Source organism: Bufo gargarizans, chromosome 6 (assembly GCF_014858855.1).
Source record: "Bufo gargarizans isolate SCDJY-AF-19 chromosome 6, ASM1485885v1, whole genome shotgun sequence".
Lineage (NCBI taxonomy): Eukaryota > Metazoa > Chordata > Amphibia > Anura > Bufonidae > Bufo > Bufo gargarizans.
This window is the reverse complement of record NC_058085.1, coordinates 31,564,120-31,585,915: the sequence shown is the minus strand read 5'-3', so window position 1 is coordinate 31,585,915 and position 21,796 is coordinate 31,564,120. Positions and strand designations below refer to the sequence as shown.

Here is a 21,796-nt window from a genome sequence, read left to right as displayed (position 1 = left end):
AGGGGGGAGGAGAGAGGCACTTGATACTGGCACATTAGGGGGCAGGGGGAGAGGATGGCACAGTGGCACTATGATACTGGCACATGGAGGGGGGAGAAGAGAGGCACTTGATACTGGCACATTAGGGGGCAGGGGGAGAGGATGGCACTATGATACTGGCACATGGAGGGGGGGAGGAGAGAGGCACTTGATACTGGCACATTAGGGGGCAGGGGGAGAGGATGGCACAGTGGCACTATGATACTGGCACATGGAGGGGGGGGAAGGAGAGAGGCACTTGATACTGGCACATTAGGGGGCAGGGGGAGAGGATGGCACTATGATATTGGGCAAGAAATGGACATGAATCATGAGGGGCAGAAATGTAGATTCGCTACCGGCCCTGGATAGGTGTATAGTGTGAATCCAGCACAGTAGTGTGTGTGGTGTATGTAGCAGAGCTGTATGCGACAGAGGCATGTATAATGTGCACAGCACAGCTGTGTATGTAAAATGTGTAACACAGTGATATATAATGTGCCACTCAGAGCTGTGTGTGTAGCAGAGCTGTGTATGTAAAATGTGCAACAGTGATATATAATGTGCCACTCAGAGCTGTGTGTGTAGAAGAGCTGTGTATGTAAAATGTGCAAAAACCCTGATGCTCTCAAAAAGAGCAAGCAATATAAAACATTGTAGTTTGATACCTTTTACCCCTTAAAGACTGAGCCCATTTTAATTTTTACATTAGCCATAATCTTTTTAGTTTTCCATTCACATAGTCATATGAGGGCTTTTTTTGTGTGGGACAAGATGCATTTTTTAAATGTCACCACTTAATTTACCATGCCTTGTATCAGAAAGCAGGAAAAAAAAAAAAATTATTTGTGGGTTAAAAAAAAAAAGAAAAAAACCACACACAATTCCGCCAAGGTTTTTGAGGTTTTGACATCATGGCGTTTACTAAAAATGACGTCTTTATTCTGCGGCTCAATACAATACAAAACTTGTATAGTTTTTATTTGGTTTAATTACTTTCAAAAATTACTTTTCTATATTTCGGTCTATGTGAGGGCTTGTTTTTGTGTAACGATCGGTAGTTTTCTTGGGGGGGGGAGGTGGCCCCATACAAAAATTTGCTTATTAAAGATTGTGTAGGGTGTGGCTGGAGGCGGGGCATGGAGGCGGGACAAGGGTGGGGCTTGCAGCAGAACATGGGTGGGGCCTGTAAGGGGGCCCTTGATTTATTTTGCCCGGGGGCCCTGAGGGTTCTCAGTCCGCCCCTGAATATGGTCCTCCAGAATCTGAAGATATGGTTGTCTGCAAGAGAGGGCCTGTAACTCCCCAATACATCTATCCGAAGTTATAGCTATTAAGAAGGCCATTTTTAGAGAAAGGTGTTTTATCGAAATATTAGATAATGGAACAAAGGGAGGTTTCGTTAATTCCTCAAGTACCGTGTTCAGATCCCACGTGGGAACTCTGGACCTTAAGGTAGGCCTCAATCTAACAGCTGCCTTGATTAATCTCCTTATCCTACACACATCTGGTTTAGATGCCCACGCATTACCCCCTTTTGGGAAGCAATAAATAAAATAGTTAATGAGGTATTTAAAACAAAGTCCAAATTCACAGAAAAATGTATACTGTTTTACATATTTGATATTGGTCATGTGGACATAAAATACAAATTGTGTATACATTTCCTAAATGCTGCAAAGATCCTTATACCATGAAAGTGGTTGCAAGAAGACCCACCAACAGTCAAAGAATGGTTTCTGGAAATCCTGAAAACACAGGACTTTGAAAGACTCAGATGGACTGTTGCGCCAAATTTGCAAAAATATAAGGATATATGGAGTGCTTGGTTGGAATATTTGACTCCAGAGAAAGTTTCTCAATTACTGTCAAGTTGATAGGCTAAAATGTACAAAACATTTTGTTTAAAGCGTTTATTGTAATAATTCACAAATGATTATTTTGACTGGTACCCCCTTTACCCTACCACCTCTCTACCGCCTCCTCCTTTTTTTTTTCCACTCTTCCCTTTTCTTTCCTGTTAACTGTATTATTATGTTACGGTTTTGCCTAAATTGAAAATATACGGTAAGTGATCAGTTTAAAACTTAACATTTAATACACATAATATAGAAAATTTGGTCCCATGATGATTGGATACAATTGTAGAAAATAAAAGGAGCAGCGCGGTGGTACACCTACGGAGAACAGGTGCAATCAACCAGAACCCAAAAACAGACAATGGTGCTCGGCGGCACTCAAATTAAACCCGGTGGTCCTACCGCTTAGATGAGAAGCTCCTTGGATTCACGACCGCCCGTCCAGTGCTGATAGATATACACACCGTTTGGTGACGGCAGACGTGTGCATCAGGGTGTAGGAATGCTAGGATTGCTGGCCCTAATATCACCCTCGGGCCCTACAATGGCCTAAATGGCGTGACCACGGTATTCCGCGATCAGCCAATGCAGGAACCTACCCCTGGAATTGGTGCGCCCTAACTTAGGGCGCACCAATTCCAGGGGTAGGTTCCTGCATTGGCTGATCGCGGAATACCGTGGTCACGCCATTTAGGCCATTGTAGGGCCCGAGGGTGATATTAGGGCCAGCAATCCTAGCATTCCTACACCCTGATGCACACGTCTGCCGTCACCAAACGGTGTGTATATCTATCAGCACTGGACGGGCGGTCGTGAATCCAAGGAGCTTCTCATCTAAGCGGTAGGACCACCGGGTTTAATTTGAGTGCCGCCGAGCACCATTGTCTGTTTTTGGGTTCTGGTTGATTGCACCTGTTCTCCGTAGGTGTACCACCGCGCTGCTCCTTTTATTTTCTACAATTGTATCCAATCATCATGGGACCAAATTTTCTATATTATGTGTATTAAATGTTAAGTTTTAAACTGATCACTTACCGTATATTTTCAATTGATTCAGGTGGTCTCTACTAGATTATCTATATTGTTGTAATAATTACGGTTTTGCCTAATAATATTTTTACATTTGATTTGATAAGAGTGAATTAACTCCAATTGTTTCTAAAGAAATATTTACTTTTATAAAAATAAAAATTTACAGATTAATCTCCTTATCCACCTATGTTCAGCTAGGCTAGTGTCAAAGAAGGTGCTCAGAGCAGATATCTGCACCTTAAGCGTACTGGGTCTTAGCCCTAGCTCTAGTCCACTCTGTAAGAAATCTAAGATTCTGCTACTAGGAGGAGAGGCAGTATCGGGATGGTCATCACCAAGCCAGGAACAAAACTTTTTCAAAATTTTTAGGTAAATGGAAGAAGTAACCTTCTTTCTACTAGCTTTAAGTGTGAGGATTACTTTTTCAGAAAGGCCCTTTCTTCTCAATGTTTCGCTATCAGGATCCATACAGCTAACCTGAATATTTGGGGATCTGGATGTATTAGAGGACCATGGACAAGCATATCCCTCTGGAAAGGAATCTCCCATGGGTTCTCCAGTGCTAGTTGTTTTAGGATAGGAAACCAGCTTCTCTTGGCCCATAGAGGAGTTACCAGGATTATCGTAGCAGTTTCTCTTTGGATTTTCTTAATGACCCGGGGTATAAGGGGTATTGGAGGGAATGCATATACAGTGATACCTCGGTTCACGAACGCTTCTGTTCACGAACAACTCGGTTCACGAACAGAAAAGTTCATAAAAATATGCTCCGGTTCACGAACTCCGCCTCGGTTCACGAACAGGAGCCGCAGCCATTTTAATGCTATTTCCAGGCTGTCACATGGTCATGACTTCCTGTAGGAAGACCGTGGAGAGAAGAAGAGACACAGATAGAAGTACTGTGAGTACTCTGCAAACATTTTAAGTGATTTTTTTATTTTTGGTGTGCTTTTTAGCACATACAGTGCTGTACTTACTGTATTGTACAGTTCCCCCTGATGTCATTATGGAGGGGGATTCTCCCTCCAAACAATAACTGCCTCCCACCTGCCTTCCTCCATGCCAGAAGTCATCTCAAGCAAGGTTAGTGTCCTCTCTTTATACATTACTATACTGTACTAATGTGTATTGTAATTTGTTTCATATTTTTGAGCCTAACCCTAACCCCCCAAAAAAGGTCAGCACGGATTAACTGGATTTACATTGAACCCTATGGGAAAATGTGCCTCGGTTCGCGACCAATTCGGTTTGCGACCAGAGTCAGTTCACGAATTAAGTTCGTGAACCGAGGTATCACTGTACCAGCCTCCAATTCCAGCTTATTGAAAGTGCATCTACTGCCCAAGGCTTGTCCCTTGGATCTAGGGAACAAAAGAGATCTACCTGAGCATTTTCTTTGGAGGAAAATAGATCTATCTCTGGGCGACCCCATCTGGAGGCTATTTCCCGGAAGATGCTCCTGTTTAGAGACCACTCTCCTGCATCTATTCTTCTTCTGCTTAGGTAATATGCCTCTATGTTTTCGGAACCCTTCAAGTGGACTGCAGAAAACAATAGGGAATTTCCTTCTGCCCAAGAGAAAATCTTCCTTGCCACCTCTCCTTTGGTTGGATCTTGTTCCCCCCTGGTGTTTTAGATATGCCACCGTTGTTATGTGGTGATGTCCTTTTAGAAGCCACTCTCCTTCTTTTAGAGTCTTGAGGACTGCATATAATTCTATGAAGTTGGATGAATTTCTTCTTATATTTTCTGGCCAGGTACCCTAAAAAAAAATGGTCTCCAATTTTTGCACCCCAGCTCGAGGCGCTGGCGTCCGTTATCACCTGAATTTCTGGTTGATTTAACCAATTTATCCCCTGAAGGAGGTTTCTTCTGAGCTTCCACCAATTAAGATCGGGCTTCACCTTTTGTGGTATCAGGATCTTCCTGTCCAAATCTGCTTGTTTTCCATTCCATTCTCTCAGGATCCAACCCTGTGTTATTCTTGAGCGGGCCTGGCTCCAAGGAACTGAAATCAAACAGATTTCCCAACAGACTCATAGCCTCTCGGATGGAGCATTTACGAGATCTTTGGAACCCTGAAATCTTCTGTACAAGACCCTCCGCTTTGTCCTGCGGTAGGAAGGCCTTCTGCGAGTCCGAATCTAATTCTACTCCTAGGAATCTTATCCTTTTGGATGGAGTGAGGGAAGATTTCTTTATGTTTATAATCCATCCCAACCTTGCAAGGACGTCTAAGAAAGATTCAGAAGTCGTCAAGGTAGGTGATAATAATTACTCCTTCCCTGTGAAGGTAAGCGACTTTTTCCACCACTAACTTCTTGAATATTCTGGGTGTGGATGAGATGCTGAATGGGAGTGCAACGTACTGGAAGTGGTGTAGGGTACTTCTCGGATCTTTTATTGCAAAGCGTAGAAATTTCTGTGAGAGCTGGTGGATGGGAATGTAATAATAGGCATTCTTGAGGTCTATTGAGGACATGAACGCCCCTTTTGGTATAAGCGGGATTGTGGATGTGATGGATTTCCATCTTCTGTACAGAGTAGATCTGTTTAGCAGTTTTAGATTTATTATGGTTCGGAAGGACTGGTCAGGCTTTTTTTTTACTAAGAAAATGTTTGAGTAGAAACCCTCCCCCTTTTCTGAATCTGGGACCCTCTGGATTACACACGAGCTTAGAAGTCCCTGAACCCCCTGCCATATCCTGGGTAATTCTGACCTGTTTTGTGACTAGATCAGGAATCTTTTGGGGCAAACTGAAAATAATTCTATCCTGTCCCCCCCGAGCGATGATGTTTAGTGCCCAGGGATTTGATGTCATCTGCTTCCACAGAGATAGAAACCTCATCAGTCTGCCCCCCCCCCCACCCTGGCATCATTGCTTACTAGATTGTCTGTTTTGTGGGTTAAGGATAAAGCCCCTTCCTCTTCCCACTTTGGGGTAGCTCCATCTGCCAGTTTTTCCTTTTCCCCTATATGATCTCTGATGGGGTTGAAACAGCCGAAAGGGCTTTTTCTTTGAATCCCTATCCTCCGGAAATTATTTTTTCTTATCAGGGCCTTTTCCAATATCTTGTCTAGTGTAGGGCCAAATACAAACTCTCCTGAGAAGGGGATTGAACATAGCTTAGCCTTGAGGCCCTACGGGCGGCATTTGAGAGAGCCGCCTCTTTGGCGGAGAAATGAATAGATTCCACAGAGGGATCAGCTAGGAAGGCCGTAGCGGATCGGAGTAATGGGATTGAGTCTCTAATCTCCTCTCTAGGGGTTTTGTTTTTAAGGAGCTCATCAAGTTCCCCTAACCAGATGTACATGGCCATAGCCACGGATGTTGCTGCTTTTACGCAGAACATAGCCGACTCCCAGGACTTCTTTAATAACCCGTCTGCCTTACGGTCCATAGGGTCACCTAGTTTGGAGGAGTCCTCAAAGGGTAATGCTGTTCTTCTAACTACTTTGGGTGTCTCATTAAAGATCTTATATTCAGACTGGTCAAAACAAAGTCTGTTTCTAAATTCCTTTGAAACCCCTAGTCTCCTCTCCGGATCTAACCACTCGTCCATAATAATTTCTCTTATGTTTTCATTGATCGGAAAAAACAATTGATTTATTAGATCTGAACATCTCGTCCTGGACTGTGGGTGGTTTAGGTGTGTCCTCAATCCCCATAGTGGATCTGACGGCTCTTAACAGTTCATCCATTTCTTCAGATGAGAAAAAATATTTTTTATCCTCCTCTATGACCTCTCCTTCAGATAGAGGATCTTCCTTAAGAACCTGTTTAGAGGAGACCTAAATTTCCTCAGCATCGTCTGCATCAGAGGAGGACAGGACAGAAAGCTTCCGCTTTTTTGGAGGGTGAAGGGTACCACTGGGAGTGGACATAGAGGCTAATGAGGACTTTCATCCTAAATAAAGGATTTCATCTCCGAAAAAGTTTTTGGTTGTTCCTCCTTTCAAATTTCAGACTGACAAGACTTGCAAAGTCTTTTCTTATAATTTTCAGGGAGCTTCTTAGAGCAGGCATTGCACTTTAGTATCTTTACTTTTGACTTAGAGTCTTTTGTGCCCTGGAATCGAAAGGAACAACTAAATATACGCAAAGTTAGCTACCAGAGCTAGAATACTTGCATAGAAGAAGAAATGTGGTGTCTAACACCCATACCCCCACAGGGGACTCACAGTACTGGCGGTTGCAGAGGGATTCGAGCCCTCCTGACGAGGAGTAGGTGTCTCGGACATCACGGTGTGACTACAGGCAGACGCTGAGTGAAATCCTGCGATTCCTTTAAACATCCAGCGTATTACATCATCATGCTGCGCCCCGAGCTGTCCACTTGTTCATGCGCTGTACGGACCGTCTTAACCTGCGTGTCATCCGCCGCACGGCACCTTATCTCTTGCGCTTCATGCACCACACCTACTCCTCTGCCGGTCACCTGGTAAGGCAAAGAGGACGCTGGATTCCCGCCCGTACCTCCGTGTGAATCCGGCGCAGCTGACTGCTTCCCCCAAGAGGAAGGAGGTCTGCTGTCTAGGAACGACCGCAGGCTCCAGCATAAGCCGAAACTAGGGTCCTTGTTGCTCCTGCTGCCCAGCCTTAGCCCCTGCCACGGGAGCACAGCTGGAGATCCGGTAAATCAGTAGCGCCTTCTTCTTTCCTCCCTCCACATGGAGGTCTCTCTCCACTTGTTAACCCCCGTAGAGGCAGGAAAACACTGAGGGGGTGGAGAGAATACAAAGAGAAAATAGGATGTCACAACTCCACAAAAGTGTATTTAAACCACACTGAAATGAATCAAAGATGTCTGACTTGCATATTGAAGAAACCTCCATTGGTATATTTTCAATGTGAAGAAGACTCTCCACTAGTGAGTCCAGCCATGGTCCTTCCTTCTGGTACAGCCACTCCACGATCCTTACATTAGGAAAAATAGTGAAGCACTGCACTGGCAATATGCTCCTCACACGCTTTTATTATACTCACAGAAGTTAAAAACAGCATATCCTAAACCACCATGTGGCAAACGCCTTGACTTGAGTTTCACAATGCAGCTCCCTTCGGTACACCAAAAGCACTGTATAAGGCTTCATGGACATGAGCATAGTCATCTTCCTGCATCTGATCCACATCCTTTGCAGATTGGATGCGGACCCATTTATTTCATAGGGGCCGCAAAAAATGTGGAGAGCACACAATTCTGATATTGTGATGTCACAGTAGTTCTTTAGTGGAGCAATGATATCTCCATTAATTTGGGGGAGAGACCCTTCTCTAGCGCTAGATTCACAACAGCATGAATAAATCCAGCATTCTGTCCCGGAAGGCGGTTCTGGCATAAATGCTATCTGCTGGACAAAAAAATAAAGCTGCATGCCGCTGTATTTGCATGGCCAAAAGTCGGCATTTATGCTGGAAAATGTCTGAGTTACTGTTAGAGCCCATTATAATCATGTCTGACAGTTCCGATTATCGTGAACTCTGGCAGACTGTTCTCTGGCGGAACAGCCCGCCGGATTTTAGAAAGCTGCAGTGAAAGCTGCCTACAGAAAAAATAAAAATAGAGACCTGAGAATATGGTGGGTGTAGCCCTACCTGATTTTCAGATGTACAGTATACACTATCTATGGTTAGTCCAAGAAATTTCGGACTTCACTGACAGCTTCTGATGATCCATAATTTAGCATCCTGCCGAAATGCCTTTCTGAAGCATCAAAGGTTTTCGCACCTACTTACAAGAAAGGACTGGGTATCATCTCTCTCTCTCTGGAACATATACAGAATATCTATAAGCTCCACTGCACCTCCATTAGTTCTGTGGCAACATCTAAAGGATGAAGAATGATTGGCTCAAACTTAAAGGGGTTGTCCGAGTTATGAAAAAATATAAATAATATAGCACTGAAAATCTGATATATAACTGAGCTAAGCAAGTTTTATGCAAAAAAAAAATATATATATATTTCCTCATTTCCCTGGTTCTCTTCTGGCCCTTGTTTACATGCAATAAAAACAATCTCTGCCCCTCCGCCTGCACTGCTAAGGGAGTGAATACAAGTGCTGCCCTGAGTGACATGTCTGCCTGCTGGGAGACTCTGCAGCATGTTGTATGTGTAGGACTACAAGTCCCAGCTGTATAATGACACTGCTAAGGGAGTGGATACAAGAGCTGCCCTGAGTGACATGTCTGCCTGCTGGGAGACTCTGCAGCATGTTGTATGTGTAGGACTACAAGTCCCAGCTGTATAATGACACTGCTAAGGGAGTGAATACAAGTACTGCCCTGAGTGACATGTCTGCCTGCTGGGAGACTCTGCAGCATGTTGTATGTGTAGGACTACAAGTCCCAGCTGTATAATGACACTGCTAAGGGAGTGAATACAAGTACTGCCCTGAGTGACATGTCTGCCTGCTGGGAGACTCTGCAGCATGTTGTATGTGTAGGACTACAAGTCCCAGCTGTATAATGACACTTCTAAGGGAGTGGATACAAGTGCTGCCCTGAGTGACATGTCTGCCTGCTGGGAGATTCTGCAGCATGTTGTATGTGTAGGACTACAAGTCCCAGCTGTATAATGACACTGCTAAGGGAGTGAATACAAGTGCTGCCCTGAGTGACATGTCTGCCTGCTGGGAGACTCTGCAGCATGTTGTATGTGTAGGACTACAAGTCCCAGCTGTATAATGACACTGCTAAGGGAGTGAATACAAGTGCTGCCCTGAGTGACATGTCTGCCTGCTGGGAGAATCTGCAGCATGTTGTATGTGTAGGACTACAAGTCCCAGCTGTATAATGACACTGCTAAGGGAGTGAATACAAGAGCTGCCCTGAGTGACATGTCTGCCTGCTGGGAGACTCTGCAGCATGTTGTATGTGTAGGACTACAAGTCCCAGCTGTATAATGACACTGCTAAGGGAGTGGATACAAGAGCTGCCCTGAGTGACATGTCTGCCTGCTGGGAGACTCTGCAGCATGTTGTATGTGTAGGACTACAAGTCCCAGCTGTATAATGACACTGCTAAGGGAGTGGATACAAGAGCTGCCCTGAGTGACATGTCTGCCTGCTGGGAGACTCTGCAGCATGTTGTATGTGTAGGACTACAAGTCCCAGCTGTATAATGACACTGCTAAGGGAGTGAATACAAGTGCTGCCCTGAGTGACATGTCTGCCTGCTGGGAGACTCTGCAGCATGTTGTATGTGTAGGACTACAAGTCCCAGCTGTATAATGACACTGCTAAGAGAGTGGATACAAGAGCTGCCCTGAGTGACATGTCTGCCTGCTGGGAGACTTAGCAGCATGTTGTATGTGTAGGACTACAAGTCCCAGCTGTATAATGACACTGCTAAGGGAGTGGATACAAGAGCTGCCCTGAGTGACATGTCTGCCTGCTGGGAGACTCTGCAGCATGTTGTATGTGTAGGACTACAAGTCCCAGCTGTATAATGACACTGCTAAGGGAGTGGATACAAGAGCTGCCCTGAGTGACATGTCTGCCTGCTGGGAGACTCTGCAGCATGTTGTATGTGTAGGACTACAAGTCCCAGCTGTATAATGACACTGCTAAGGGAGTGAATACAAGTGCTGCCCTGAGTGACATGTCTGCCTGCTGGGAGACTCTGCAGCATGTTGTATGTGTAGGACTACAAGTCCCAGCTGTATAATGACACTGCTAAGGGAGTGAATACAAGAGCTGCCCTGAGTGACATGTCTGCCTGCTGGGAGACTCTGCAGCATGTTGTATGTGTAGGACTACAAGTCCCAGCTGTATAATGACACTGCTAAGGGAGTGGATACAAGAGCTGCCCTGAGTGACATGTCTGCCTGCTGGGAGACTCTGCAGCATGTTGTATGTGTAGGACTACAAGTCCCAGCTGTATAATGACACTGCTAAGGGAGTGAATACAAGAGCTGCCCTGAGTGACATGTCTGCCTGCTGGGAGACTCTGCAGCATGTTGTATGTGTAGGACTACAAGTCCCAGCTGTATAATGACACTGCTAAGGGAGTGAATACAAGAGCTGCCCTGAGTGACATGTCTGCCTGCTGGGAGACTCTGCAGCATGTTGTATGTGTAGGACTACAAGTCCCAGCTGTATAATGACACTGCTAAGGGAGTGGATACAAGAGCTGCCCTGAGTGACATGTCTGCCTGCTGGGAGACTCTAGCAGCATGTTGTATGTGTAGGACTACAAGTCCCAGCTGTATAATGACACTGCTAAGGGAGTGGATACAAGATGCTGCCCTGAGTGACATGTCTGCCTGCTGGGAGACTCTGCAGCATGTTGTATGTGTAGGACTACAAGTCCCAGCTGTATAATGACACTGCTAAGGGAGTGAATACAAGTGCTGCCCTGAGTGACATGTCTGCCTGCTGGGAGACTCTGCAGCATGTTGTATGTGTAGGACTACAAGTCCCAGCTGTATAATGACACTGCTAAGGGAGTGGATACAAGTGCTGCCCTGAGTGACATGTCTGCCTGCTGGGAGACTCTGCAGCATGTTGTATGTGTAGGACTACAAGTCCCAGCTGTATAATGACACTGCTAAGGGAGTGGATACAAGAGCTGCCCTGAGTGACATGTCTGCCTGCTGGGAGACTCTGCAGCATGTTGTATGTGTAGGACTACAAGTCCCAGCTGTATAATGACACTGCTAAGGGAGTGAGTACAAGAGCTGCCCTGAGTGACATGTCTGCCTGCTGGGAGACTCTGCAGCATGTTGTATGTGTAGGACTACAAGTCCCAGCTGTATAATGACACTGCTAAGGGAGTGATACAAGTGCTGCCCTGAGTGACATGTCTGCCTGCTGGGAGACTCTGCAGCATGTTGTATGTGTAGGACTACAAGTCCCAGCTGTATAATGACACTGCTAAGGGAGTGAATACAAGTGCTGCCCTGAGTGACATGTCTGCCTGCTGGGAGACTCTGCAGCATGTTGTATGTGTAGGACTACAAGTCCCAGCTGTATAATGACACTGCTAAGGGAGTGAGTACAAGAGCTGCCCTGAGTGACATGTCTGCCTGCTGGGAGACTCTGCAGCATGTTGTATGTGTAGAACTACAAGTCCCAGCTGTATAATGACACTGCTAAGGGAGTGAGTACAAGAGCTGCCCTGAGTGACATGTCTGCCTGCTGGGAGACTCTGCAGCATGTTGTATGTGTAGGACTACAAGTCCCAGCTGTATAATGACACTGCTAAGGGAGTGAATACAAGTGCTGCCCTGAGTGACATGTCTGCCTGCTGGGAGACTCTGCAGCATGTTGTATGTGTAGGACTACAAGTCCCAGCTGTATAATGACACTGCTAAGGGAGTGAGTACAAGAGCTGCCCTGAGTGACATGTCTGCCTGCTGGGAGACTTAGCAGCATGTTGTATGTGTAGGACTACAAGTCCCAGCTGTATAATGACACTGCTAAGGGAGTGGATACAAGAGCTGCCCTGAGTGACATGTCTGCCTGCTGGGAGACTCTGCAGCATGTTGTATGTGTAGGACTACAAGTCCCAGCTGTATAATGACACTGCTAAGGGAGTGGATACAAGTGCTGCCCTGAGTGACATGTCTGCCTGCTGGGAGACTCTGCAGCATGTTGTATGTGTAGGACTACAAGTCCCAGCTGTATAATGACACTGCTAAGGGAGTGAATACAAGAGCTGCCCTGAGTGACATGTCTGCCTGCTGGGAGACTCTGCAGCATGTTGTATGTGTAGGACTACAAGTCCCAGCTGTATAATGACACTGCTAAGGGAGTGGATACAAGTGCTGCCCTGAGTGACATGTCTGCCTGCTGGGAGACTCTGCAGCATGTTGTATGTGTAGGACTACAAGTCCCAGCTGTATAATGACACTGCTAAGGGAGTGATTACAAGAGCTGTCCTGAGTGACATGTCTGCCTGCTGGGAGACTCTGCAGCATGTTGTATGTGTAGGACTACAAGTCCCAGCTGTATAATGACCCTGCTAAGGGAGTGGATACAAGTGCTGCCCTGAGTGACATGTCTGCCTGCTGGGAGACTCTGCAGCATGTTGTATGTGTAGGACTACAAGTCCCAGCTGTATAATGACACTGCTAAGGGAGTGGATACAAGAGCTGCCCTGAGTGACATGTCTGCCTGCTGGGAGACTCTGCAGCATGTTGTATGTGTAGGACTACAAGTCCCAGCTGTATAATGACACTGCTAAGGGAGTGGATACAAGTGCTGCCCTGAGTGACATGTCTGCCTGCTGGGAGACTCTGCAGCATGTTGTATGTGTAGAACTACAAGTCCCAGCTGTATAATGACACTGCTAAGGGAGTGGATACAAGTGCTGCCCTGAGTGACATGTCTGCCTGCTGGGAGACTCTGCAGCATGTTGTATGTGTAGAACTACAAGTCCCAGCTGTATAATGACACTGCTAAGGGAGTGGATACAAGATGCTGCCCTGAGTGACATGTCTGCCTGCTGGGAGACTCTGCAGCATGTTGTATGTGTAGGACTACAAGTCCCAGCTGTATAATGACACTGCTAAGGGAGTGAATACAAGAGCTGCCCTGAGTGACATGTCTGCCTGCTGGGAGACTCTGCAGCATGTTGTATGTGTAGGACTACAAGTACCAGCTGTATAATGACACTGCTAAGGGAGTGATACAAGAGCTGCCCTGAGTGACATGTCTGCCTGCTGGGAGACTCTGCAGCATGTTGTATGTGTAGGACTACAAGTCTCAGCTGTATAATGACACTGCTAAGGGAGTGGATACAAGAGCTGCCCTGAGTGACATGTCTGCCTGTTGGGAGACTCTGCAGCATGTTGTATGTGTAGGACTACAAGTCCCAGCTGTACAATGACACTGCTAAGGGAGTGGATACAAGAGCTGCTCTGAGTGCTGGGAGACTCTGCAGCATGTTGTATGTGTAGGACTACAAGTCCCAGCTGTATAATGACACTGCTAAGGGAGTGGATACAAGATACTGCTCTGAGTGCTGGGAGACTCTGCAGCATGTTGTATGTGTAGGACTACAAGTCCCAGCTGTATAATGACACTGCTAAGGGAGTGGATACAAGATACTGCTCTGAGTGCTGGGAGACTCTGCAGCATGTTGTATGTGTAGGACTACAAGTCCCAGCTGTATAATGACACTGCTAAGGGAGTGGATACAAGAGCTGCTCTGAGTGACATGTCTGCCTGCTGGGAGACTCTGCAGCATGTTGTATGTGTAGGACTACAAGTCCCACCTGTATAATGACACTGCTAAGGGAGTGGATACAAGAGCTGCCCTGAGTGACATGTCTGCCTGCTGGGAGACTCTGCAGCATGTTGTATGTGTAGGACTACAAGTCTCAGCTGTATAATGACACTGCTAATACACACAGGATCTTCCCCCTACCTTCTTGTGCAATGCTCTCTCTAGTATGTATTGTCTCTTCACTGCCTGCAGAGCTGTGCAGCTGAAGCGGTTAAGAATCCCAGCAGAGAGTAGACAGTGGAGGGGGCGTGGCCAGCACAGTGATGTCTCGTTTACAGGCTTGTAAACGACTTTTATCAGAGCAGGGAGAGAAGCTGACATCACAGGTCATGTGACCCTCAGTGAAATCTGAGAAACCAGCCACTGCAGATAAAGTGAGTGAATTGGAAAGCTGTTACATTTGCTTAGTTAGGGACATAGAAAGAACAAAAAATATTACTCGGATAACCCCTTTCAGTATAGAGGTTTTACAATTAGGCAGCACGGTGGCTCAGTGGTAAGCACTGGTGCCTTGCAGCACTGGGGTCCTAGGTTCAAATTTCTGACCAAGGGCAACATCTGCCTGGAACTTTTTAAGTTCTCCCCGTGTTTGCGTGGGTTTCCTCCGGTGTCCTCCCACACTCCAAAGACATACTGATAGGGACCTTAGATTGTGAACCCCATTGGTGACAGTTGGTTGCTAATGGTGATGCTAATGTCTGTAAAGTGCTGCGGAATATAGTAGCGCTATATAAGTGCATAAAATAAATAAAAATAAATAATGATTAGTAACAAGATTTAAGACCATTATAGTGTACCAGTAATAAACAAGTTTTCAGAAATGAACAGTACAAGTGAATATAATAAACTTTATAATATATTGTATTAAAGATTGACTCTTCCTATTGGGCTTCTGAGGGCAATTTACTTCTCTTGCCCTTCACTCACCATCTTATGTCGTGTAGCCCGTCTCCATGTCCAGCCTCACACACAAAAATCTCAGGAAAGAGGGGGCTGCTGCCAGCTTATTCCCTCACTCTAAACAGTGGTAGAGCCCTATCCTACTAGATGTAGTAGATTCAAAAGTGCTAAGTGTAACAGAGCTAAAAAACTACAGCAGCCTCCTCCTCCTCTCCACAGATGTCAATGTCAAAAGTAGGAATGAGCAAAGCAACCATCTAAAAGCAGATAGAAGCTTTTTTCTTTAACAAGATATATTACAAAGTTTCTTTTATTCCAGTGTACTATTCATTTATGGATACTGTAGGAACACATTAAATATACAAATGTAAAATATTCTATACACATGGTGGATATACAGGTGTGTTATTTATTGGTAATAAAGATACAATTGGTAAAGTATCGCTGTCAGGACAAGGAATCACAGAAATTCCTGATAGAGGTGGGTGTAGCAGAAACGTTTAACCATTTGAACTAAATTAAAGAGGTTGTCAGCTTTTTTATAATGATGACCTACCGATCATCAATAGGATAGGTCATCAATATCAGATCAGCAGGGGTCTGACTTCTGGCACCCCTGCCGATCAGCTGTTTGAAGAGAAAGCAGCGCTTGTACAAGCACTGCCTTCTCTGTTTACCTGCTCGCTGTCACAAGTGAAGTGGCGAGCAGTGTAATTACAACTATGGCATCTCTATTCACCTCTATAGGACAACTTCTGTCTGTTCAAGTGAATAGGATGGAGCCGTCCCATTTACGTGAATGGGGACACCATAGTTGTAATTACACCACTCGCTGCGGCTTTCTCTTTAAGCAGCTGATCGGCGGGGGTGCCGGAAGTATGACTCCTGCCGATCTAATATTGATGACCCATCTGTGCTACATCCATTTCCACATGGACTTGAAATTTGACTATGCTTTCACTACAGCGGTGTCTGCTTTTTGTGCAGTCAAAACAGATGACCAAGCTTTGGCCAAGTTTGGTCTTCTTCAGTCCTATACAGGCTTCACTACTCTATGGTTTGCCAGGTATTTTTAGCCCTTTCACAATTTATTGGTAAGGCTACTTTCACACTAGCGTTCGTCGGTCCGCTCGTGAGCTCCGTTTGAAGGGGCTCACGAGCGGACCCGAACGCAGCCGTCCAGCCCTGATGCAGTCTGAATGGAGCGGATCCGCTCAGACTGCATCAGTCTGGCGGCGTTCAGCCTCCGCTCCGCTCGCCTCCGCACGGACAGGTGGACAGCTGAACGCTGCTTGCAGCGTTCGGGTGTCCGCCTGGCCATGCGGAGGCGTGCGGATCCGTCCAGACTTACAATGTAAGTCAATGGGGACGGATCCGTTTGAAGATGCCACAATGTGGCTCAATCTTCAAGCGGATCCGTCCCCCATTGACTTTACATTAAAAGTCTGGACGGATCCGTCCGAGGCTATTTTCACACTTAGCTTTTTTTTTGCCATTTTAATGCAGACGGATCTGTTCTGAACGGAGCCTCCGTCTGCATTATTATGAGCGGATCCGTTCAGAACGGATCCGCCCGAACGCTAGTGTGAAAGGAGCCTTACTGTCAGGGGCATACAACAAAATTTTGGGCCCCATGGGAAAACTGACTTTCTGTGAGCTTTCCTACATTTACTTTTTTTTTTTATTGGTACACAAATCTTAATTTTTACAAAATCGTGCTTTCCCCAACTCCTATGTTGTAAAAAGTAGAGCAGGTGCTTTATAAATATGGCGCTCATTCTGAACACCATGATCTCTGAAACTATTTACACCAGACAACTGACATTGCCAAATCTCCTCTATACAGCTCTAATTCCATTGCCTCTCCCAAACAGTATAGGAATAAATATCACTTCCATTGAGCTCAATGCAAACTGTAAAAAATTATTTTCACCAAGTTCCCTCTAGTGGTGCTACAGGTAATTATCTGGGTTTTAAGGTGGGAACTAACATGGAACTAACAGAACATGGGCTTACTTTACCACATGGCCCGCAGCAGTGATGTAGTCTGCCTCCATATCAAGGACCTCTTAATTGCATACATTTCATAATTATAATTTACTGCTCTTAATTGCCTTTCCTTTCTCTACATTCCTGCTTGAGTTCTTTAAAGATGTGATTTTTGGGTTAAATGTTTCCCACATTCATAAATGTTCTTTTCCATTGTGAACGGTTTTCTGATGATTAAAAAGATATGTTTTCCGAGAAAAAGATTTTCCGCATACTGAACAAAAATATGGCTTCTCCCCTGTGTGAATTCTCCAATGTCTAACAAGATCTGATTTCTGAGTAAAACATTTCCCACATTCTGAACACACATGTGGCTTCTCCCCTGTGTGAAATCTCTGATGTGTACTAAGACTTGATTTATCGATAAATGATTTCCCACATTCGGAACATGAAAATGGCTTTTCTCCTGTGTGAATTCTCTGATGTTTAAAAAGATTTGATTTTCTGATAAAAATTTTCCCACATTCGGAACATTTGATTGGCTTCTTCCCTGTGCGACTCCTTTTATGTGACTTGTCTTTAATGTCCATCTTTTCATCATGTGCAACAACAGTTTTTTTTAAAGCAAAACGTTTCCTACATTGCGAACATGAAAACGGCTTCTCGCCTGTGTCAATTCTCTGATGTGTAATAAGATTTGATTTTCTGATACAAATGTTCCCACATTCAGAACATGAGGTTGGCTTCTTCCCTGTGTCACTACTCTGATGTGACTTGTCTTCAATGTGCATCTTTTCATGTGCAACAAGAGTTTTTTTGAAAGCAAAACATTTCCCACATTGCAGACATGAAAACGGCTTCTCGCCTGTGTGGCTTCTCTCATGTTGAAGAAGTTCTAATTCATGGTTAAACGATTTTCCGCATTCTGAACACGAAAACAACTTAATCTTTGTATCAGCTCCTTGTTCAACAGAACTTCTCCCGCTTTTATTTTGAGTTACAGTCTGTGATGAATCGGAAAATTGGACCTGCTGAAATGGATCAAATGAAAGATCTTGGCTGAGTAGGGCTGACGGTATAGCTTCATATGTTGCTTGTGTAATATCATGAGCAGTTGCCTCCAAAGCTAAAGTAATCCAATGTCCATCTGAGCTCCTGGTACAGTTATCTGGAAGAATAAAACTGATTTTATTACTGTGAATAATATAACCATAAGCACTTCTATATAAAAAGTTTAAAGGGACACTGACAGGCCGTCTGAGCATAATTAGCTCTTTATATGCCCCCCTAGGTCTTATAATAAATTTCCAATTCATATAAGTATTATCCCTGTGCGCATTGTAAAACGTTAAAAATAATCTATATAATCACCTGTCCTTTCTGCCCAAGGGGCGTTCTTTGTGTCGCATTTGTGCCCAGCCGCGTCCCAACTGTCGGATCCTTAGACACACCCATCTCATTAGTATTCACTTCGCTGGGCGGTATTTTCCTGTCCCCGACATTCGGAGATCCTGCGCATGCGCCCGACACCCTCGCTCGCCAGGATCACATTGCACCAAGTGAATACTAATGAGATGGGCGTGTCTAAGGATCCGGCAGTTGGGGCGTGGCTGGGCACAAATGCGGCACAAAGAACACCCCTTGGGCAGAAAGGACAGGTGAATATAAAGGTTATTTTTAACATTTTACAATGCGCACAGGGATAATACTTATATGAATTGAAAACTTATTATAAGACCTAGGGGGGCATATAAAGAGCTAATTATGCTCAGACGGCCTGTCAGTGTCCCTTTAAAGAAAAACTTCCACACATTTTTTTATTCTCTGACCTGCTAGAAAGGTACATGATGTAATCTGTGATGAATGTAATTTTCTTACCAAAGTCTGTATTTGTGAGTTATCACCTCCCTTCTGCTTCTCATCTGTGTCATGTGACCAGCAATCAGACTCTCCAAATGACACAGCATCTTATGTGTGGACTGGAAGTCAGTTTCTCCATGTATTCCTATGGGAGCCTCACTTTCATAGGAATGAATAAAGAAGTAGCTGACTTCCTGTCCTGTGTCAGTTGGAGATCAGAGAGTTGCTCACATGACACAGCTGAGGATCATAAGGGGATAACTCACAAATACAGTCACTGATGAGAAGATTACATTCACTACAGATTACATGATGTACCTTTCCAGATGTTCAGAGAATAAAAATGTTTGCGGGAGTTCCACTTTAATACAAATAGCAAGGCATAGAGCAAAATAAAATAATTAACATCAGACTGTGGTGAGACAACAGAGCATCTAACGGAAGACTTCAGAGCAAAGACCAGTAGATGATGTTCGGGCACAAGGCTGTTCTCTTCCAGTTTTCTACTTCTTCATAGGTCCATGTTCATGGCTATCTCTACATTTTTCTAGTGAAATGCTCAGTGGACAATTATGAAGGAATTTGTGAATCGGAGCTATTAGGTCATATCTCTTTGACAAACATACTTGGAAACCTTTTCGAGGAATTTAGACTGACAGAGCCCAGGGGTTCAAATGGAGGCGCCATTAGTGCTCAAAAAACGAAATTCAAGTCCAATTAAGGAAAAAAATTGATAATGGAAGGTCTCAGTCTAGATCCAGCTTTTGGTTGAACTTCTGTATCCACCTGTTCTTCAAATTAGTCTCAATCAGGCCTTGAGAAAGCTTCGAAGGACGCAAAATGGCCGTAGGCCGGCTGCATCTGTGGAGTACTGTTTCCTTGCATCGTGCATATAGCTGAATAAAGCGAATTTTCTACAAGCTGGGAAGAGTGCCGTGAAATATATCCATACTGCTTTAGTCTCAAAGAAGGCACTCAAAGCCCAGATCAAGAAAGAAAACCTGGATCCTTTGAATTACTGGTCTACATTGATTTGGGGCACCATCACCATACCTTATCAAGAACAGAACCAGTTCCAGATCTTAAGGTACTTTTTATGGATGACGTGACCAGCTTCCTACTAGCCCGAAGAGTCTTTATTATGTTATCCTAGATTCCTTTCATTTTTATGAACAACCTCTCAGTGTCACGACTGAGGATGGGGGAAACCCTCAGCCGTGCGATGTTACACGTATGTGGAAGCTGCTTGGCCAGGACAACAGAATTAGGGAGCAGGTCACCTCCTACAGCGTCCCTAACTCTGACCCTGACTCCTAGCTGTATGAGCCAACCCAGATGGTAGGAGGGCTCATACTCAGGAACCTCGGTTCCCTACTATCCCTCAGCAGATCCCTGAGCTAGGAGCTGGATAAGACAACCTGTTCTTCCTAGACACGGAGGAACAGGAGTCTAAACTGGCCAAACTGCAAGGAAGGGGAAACATAAACAGCCTATGGATATTACAGGTGAGTGAAAGCACTACCACACCTACCTGCCACAGACACACTGACTGGATCCCGTGCTCACATGCTGAATGTCCATACCAAACATGAAGGACACAGCACGCACACATAAACCAATATCCATAGCTGCAGAAAGATAAACACCACACAAACATAAAATTAACATCATGACATGTTTTTATGACCACAAGGGTGGCCCTCACTGGCAGATGGTATAAGACCAGGAGGATGACTCCAGCTTACCACAAGGCTGGAGTACCCCTCAGCTTCAGGTCTCAACTGAGGCTAAATAGCTCAAGTAGCCACACCCACACACAGACACACCCAGTGTTCACATACTAAGAAGGGAGTTAACCCTTCCTACACCAGGCAAGGAACGGAAACCACTTAAAGGAAAATACACACAGAAACATCACACTTCACCTGTTACCGCCGGAAACGGCATGCGTGGCAACCATGTCCTGGGAATCAGCCAGAAGGCCGAGACACTGCCACCACATGCACACAAACAACACGTTGCCGCAGACAACCGCAAGTGAAGGGAAAATGTCACAGTGCACACCATAGGCCGTGACACTCCCACCCCTCAATTCCGGAGGGAGAGCGTTATGGGGGTTTCACCGCTAACGGCGCAGTGAGTGGCTTTTTTCTCGCCATTCCTTTCTCACCGTTGTCCGTATTGGTGCCCCCTTATTTGCCATATCCATAGGCTGTTTATGTTTCCCCTTCCTTGCAGTTTGGCCAGTTTAGACTCCTGTTCCTCCGTGTCTAGGAGGAACAGGTTGTCTTACCCAGCTCCTAGCTCAGGGATCTGCTGAGGGATAGTAGGGACCCGAGGTTCCTGTGTATGAGCCGTCTTACCTACTGGGATGGTCATACAGCTAGGAGTCAGTGTCAGAGTTAGGACGCTTGTAGGAGGTGACCTGCTCCCTAATTCTGTTGTCCTGGTCCAAGCAGCTTATAGACACCTATACGTACCTGGCGCACGGCTGAGGTTGCCCCTCACGCTCCATCATGACACCCATAGCTTTTCCCAGTTATATACGCCACCGAAAATATCCAATGTTAGTCCAGGAATCTCCTAGTCTTTCCCCCCAGTGCCTACACTAAGTAATACTGCCCCCACAGTGCACAATGCCCATTATGTAATTTGAAATTGCCGCCAAACAACCCCCCGTACGTACTTGTGTCGCTCGCTGACGCTGATGATCCTGTAGTGATATTTCCCTACCCCGTAATATTTCAATACCCTGAGTCGTCACGTCACTTCCTGTTGTCCCCCGGATATGACGTTGGATAAGATACGATCATGAGTATCGGCACGAGACCCGTGACCTCCGGTCTCGCGTGATTTTGCGCCGAAGTGACTGAAAAAAAACTCATGCCCGCGCAGGCGCACATCCC

General features: G+C 45.3%; 1 protein-coding gene across 1 annotated transcript in view; it reads right to left on the bottom strand.

Moving 5' to 3' along the window:
* Window positions 1-16,537: 16,537 nt before the first annotated feature.
* Window positions 16,538-21,796, bottom strand: part of LOC122941690 (gastrula zinc finger protein XlCGF49.1-like) — a 31,922-nt gene continuing 26,663 nt past the window's right edge. The window contains exon 3 of the mRNA XM_044299115.1: window positions 16,538-18,198. Coding sequence (XP_044155050.1) covers window positions 17,225-17,821 — 597 coding nt within the window. The 5' untranslated portion in view covers window positions 17,822-18,198 and the 3' untranslated portion in view covers window positions 16,538-17,224. The remainder of the gene's footprint in view (window positions 18,199-21,796) is intronic.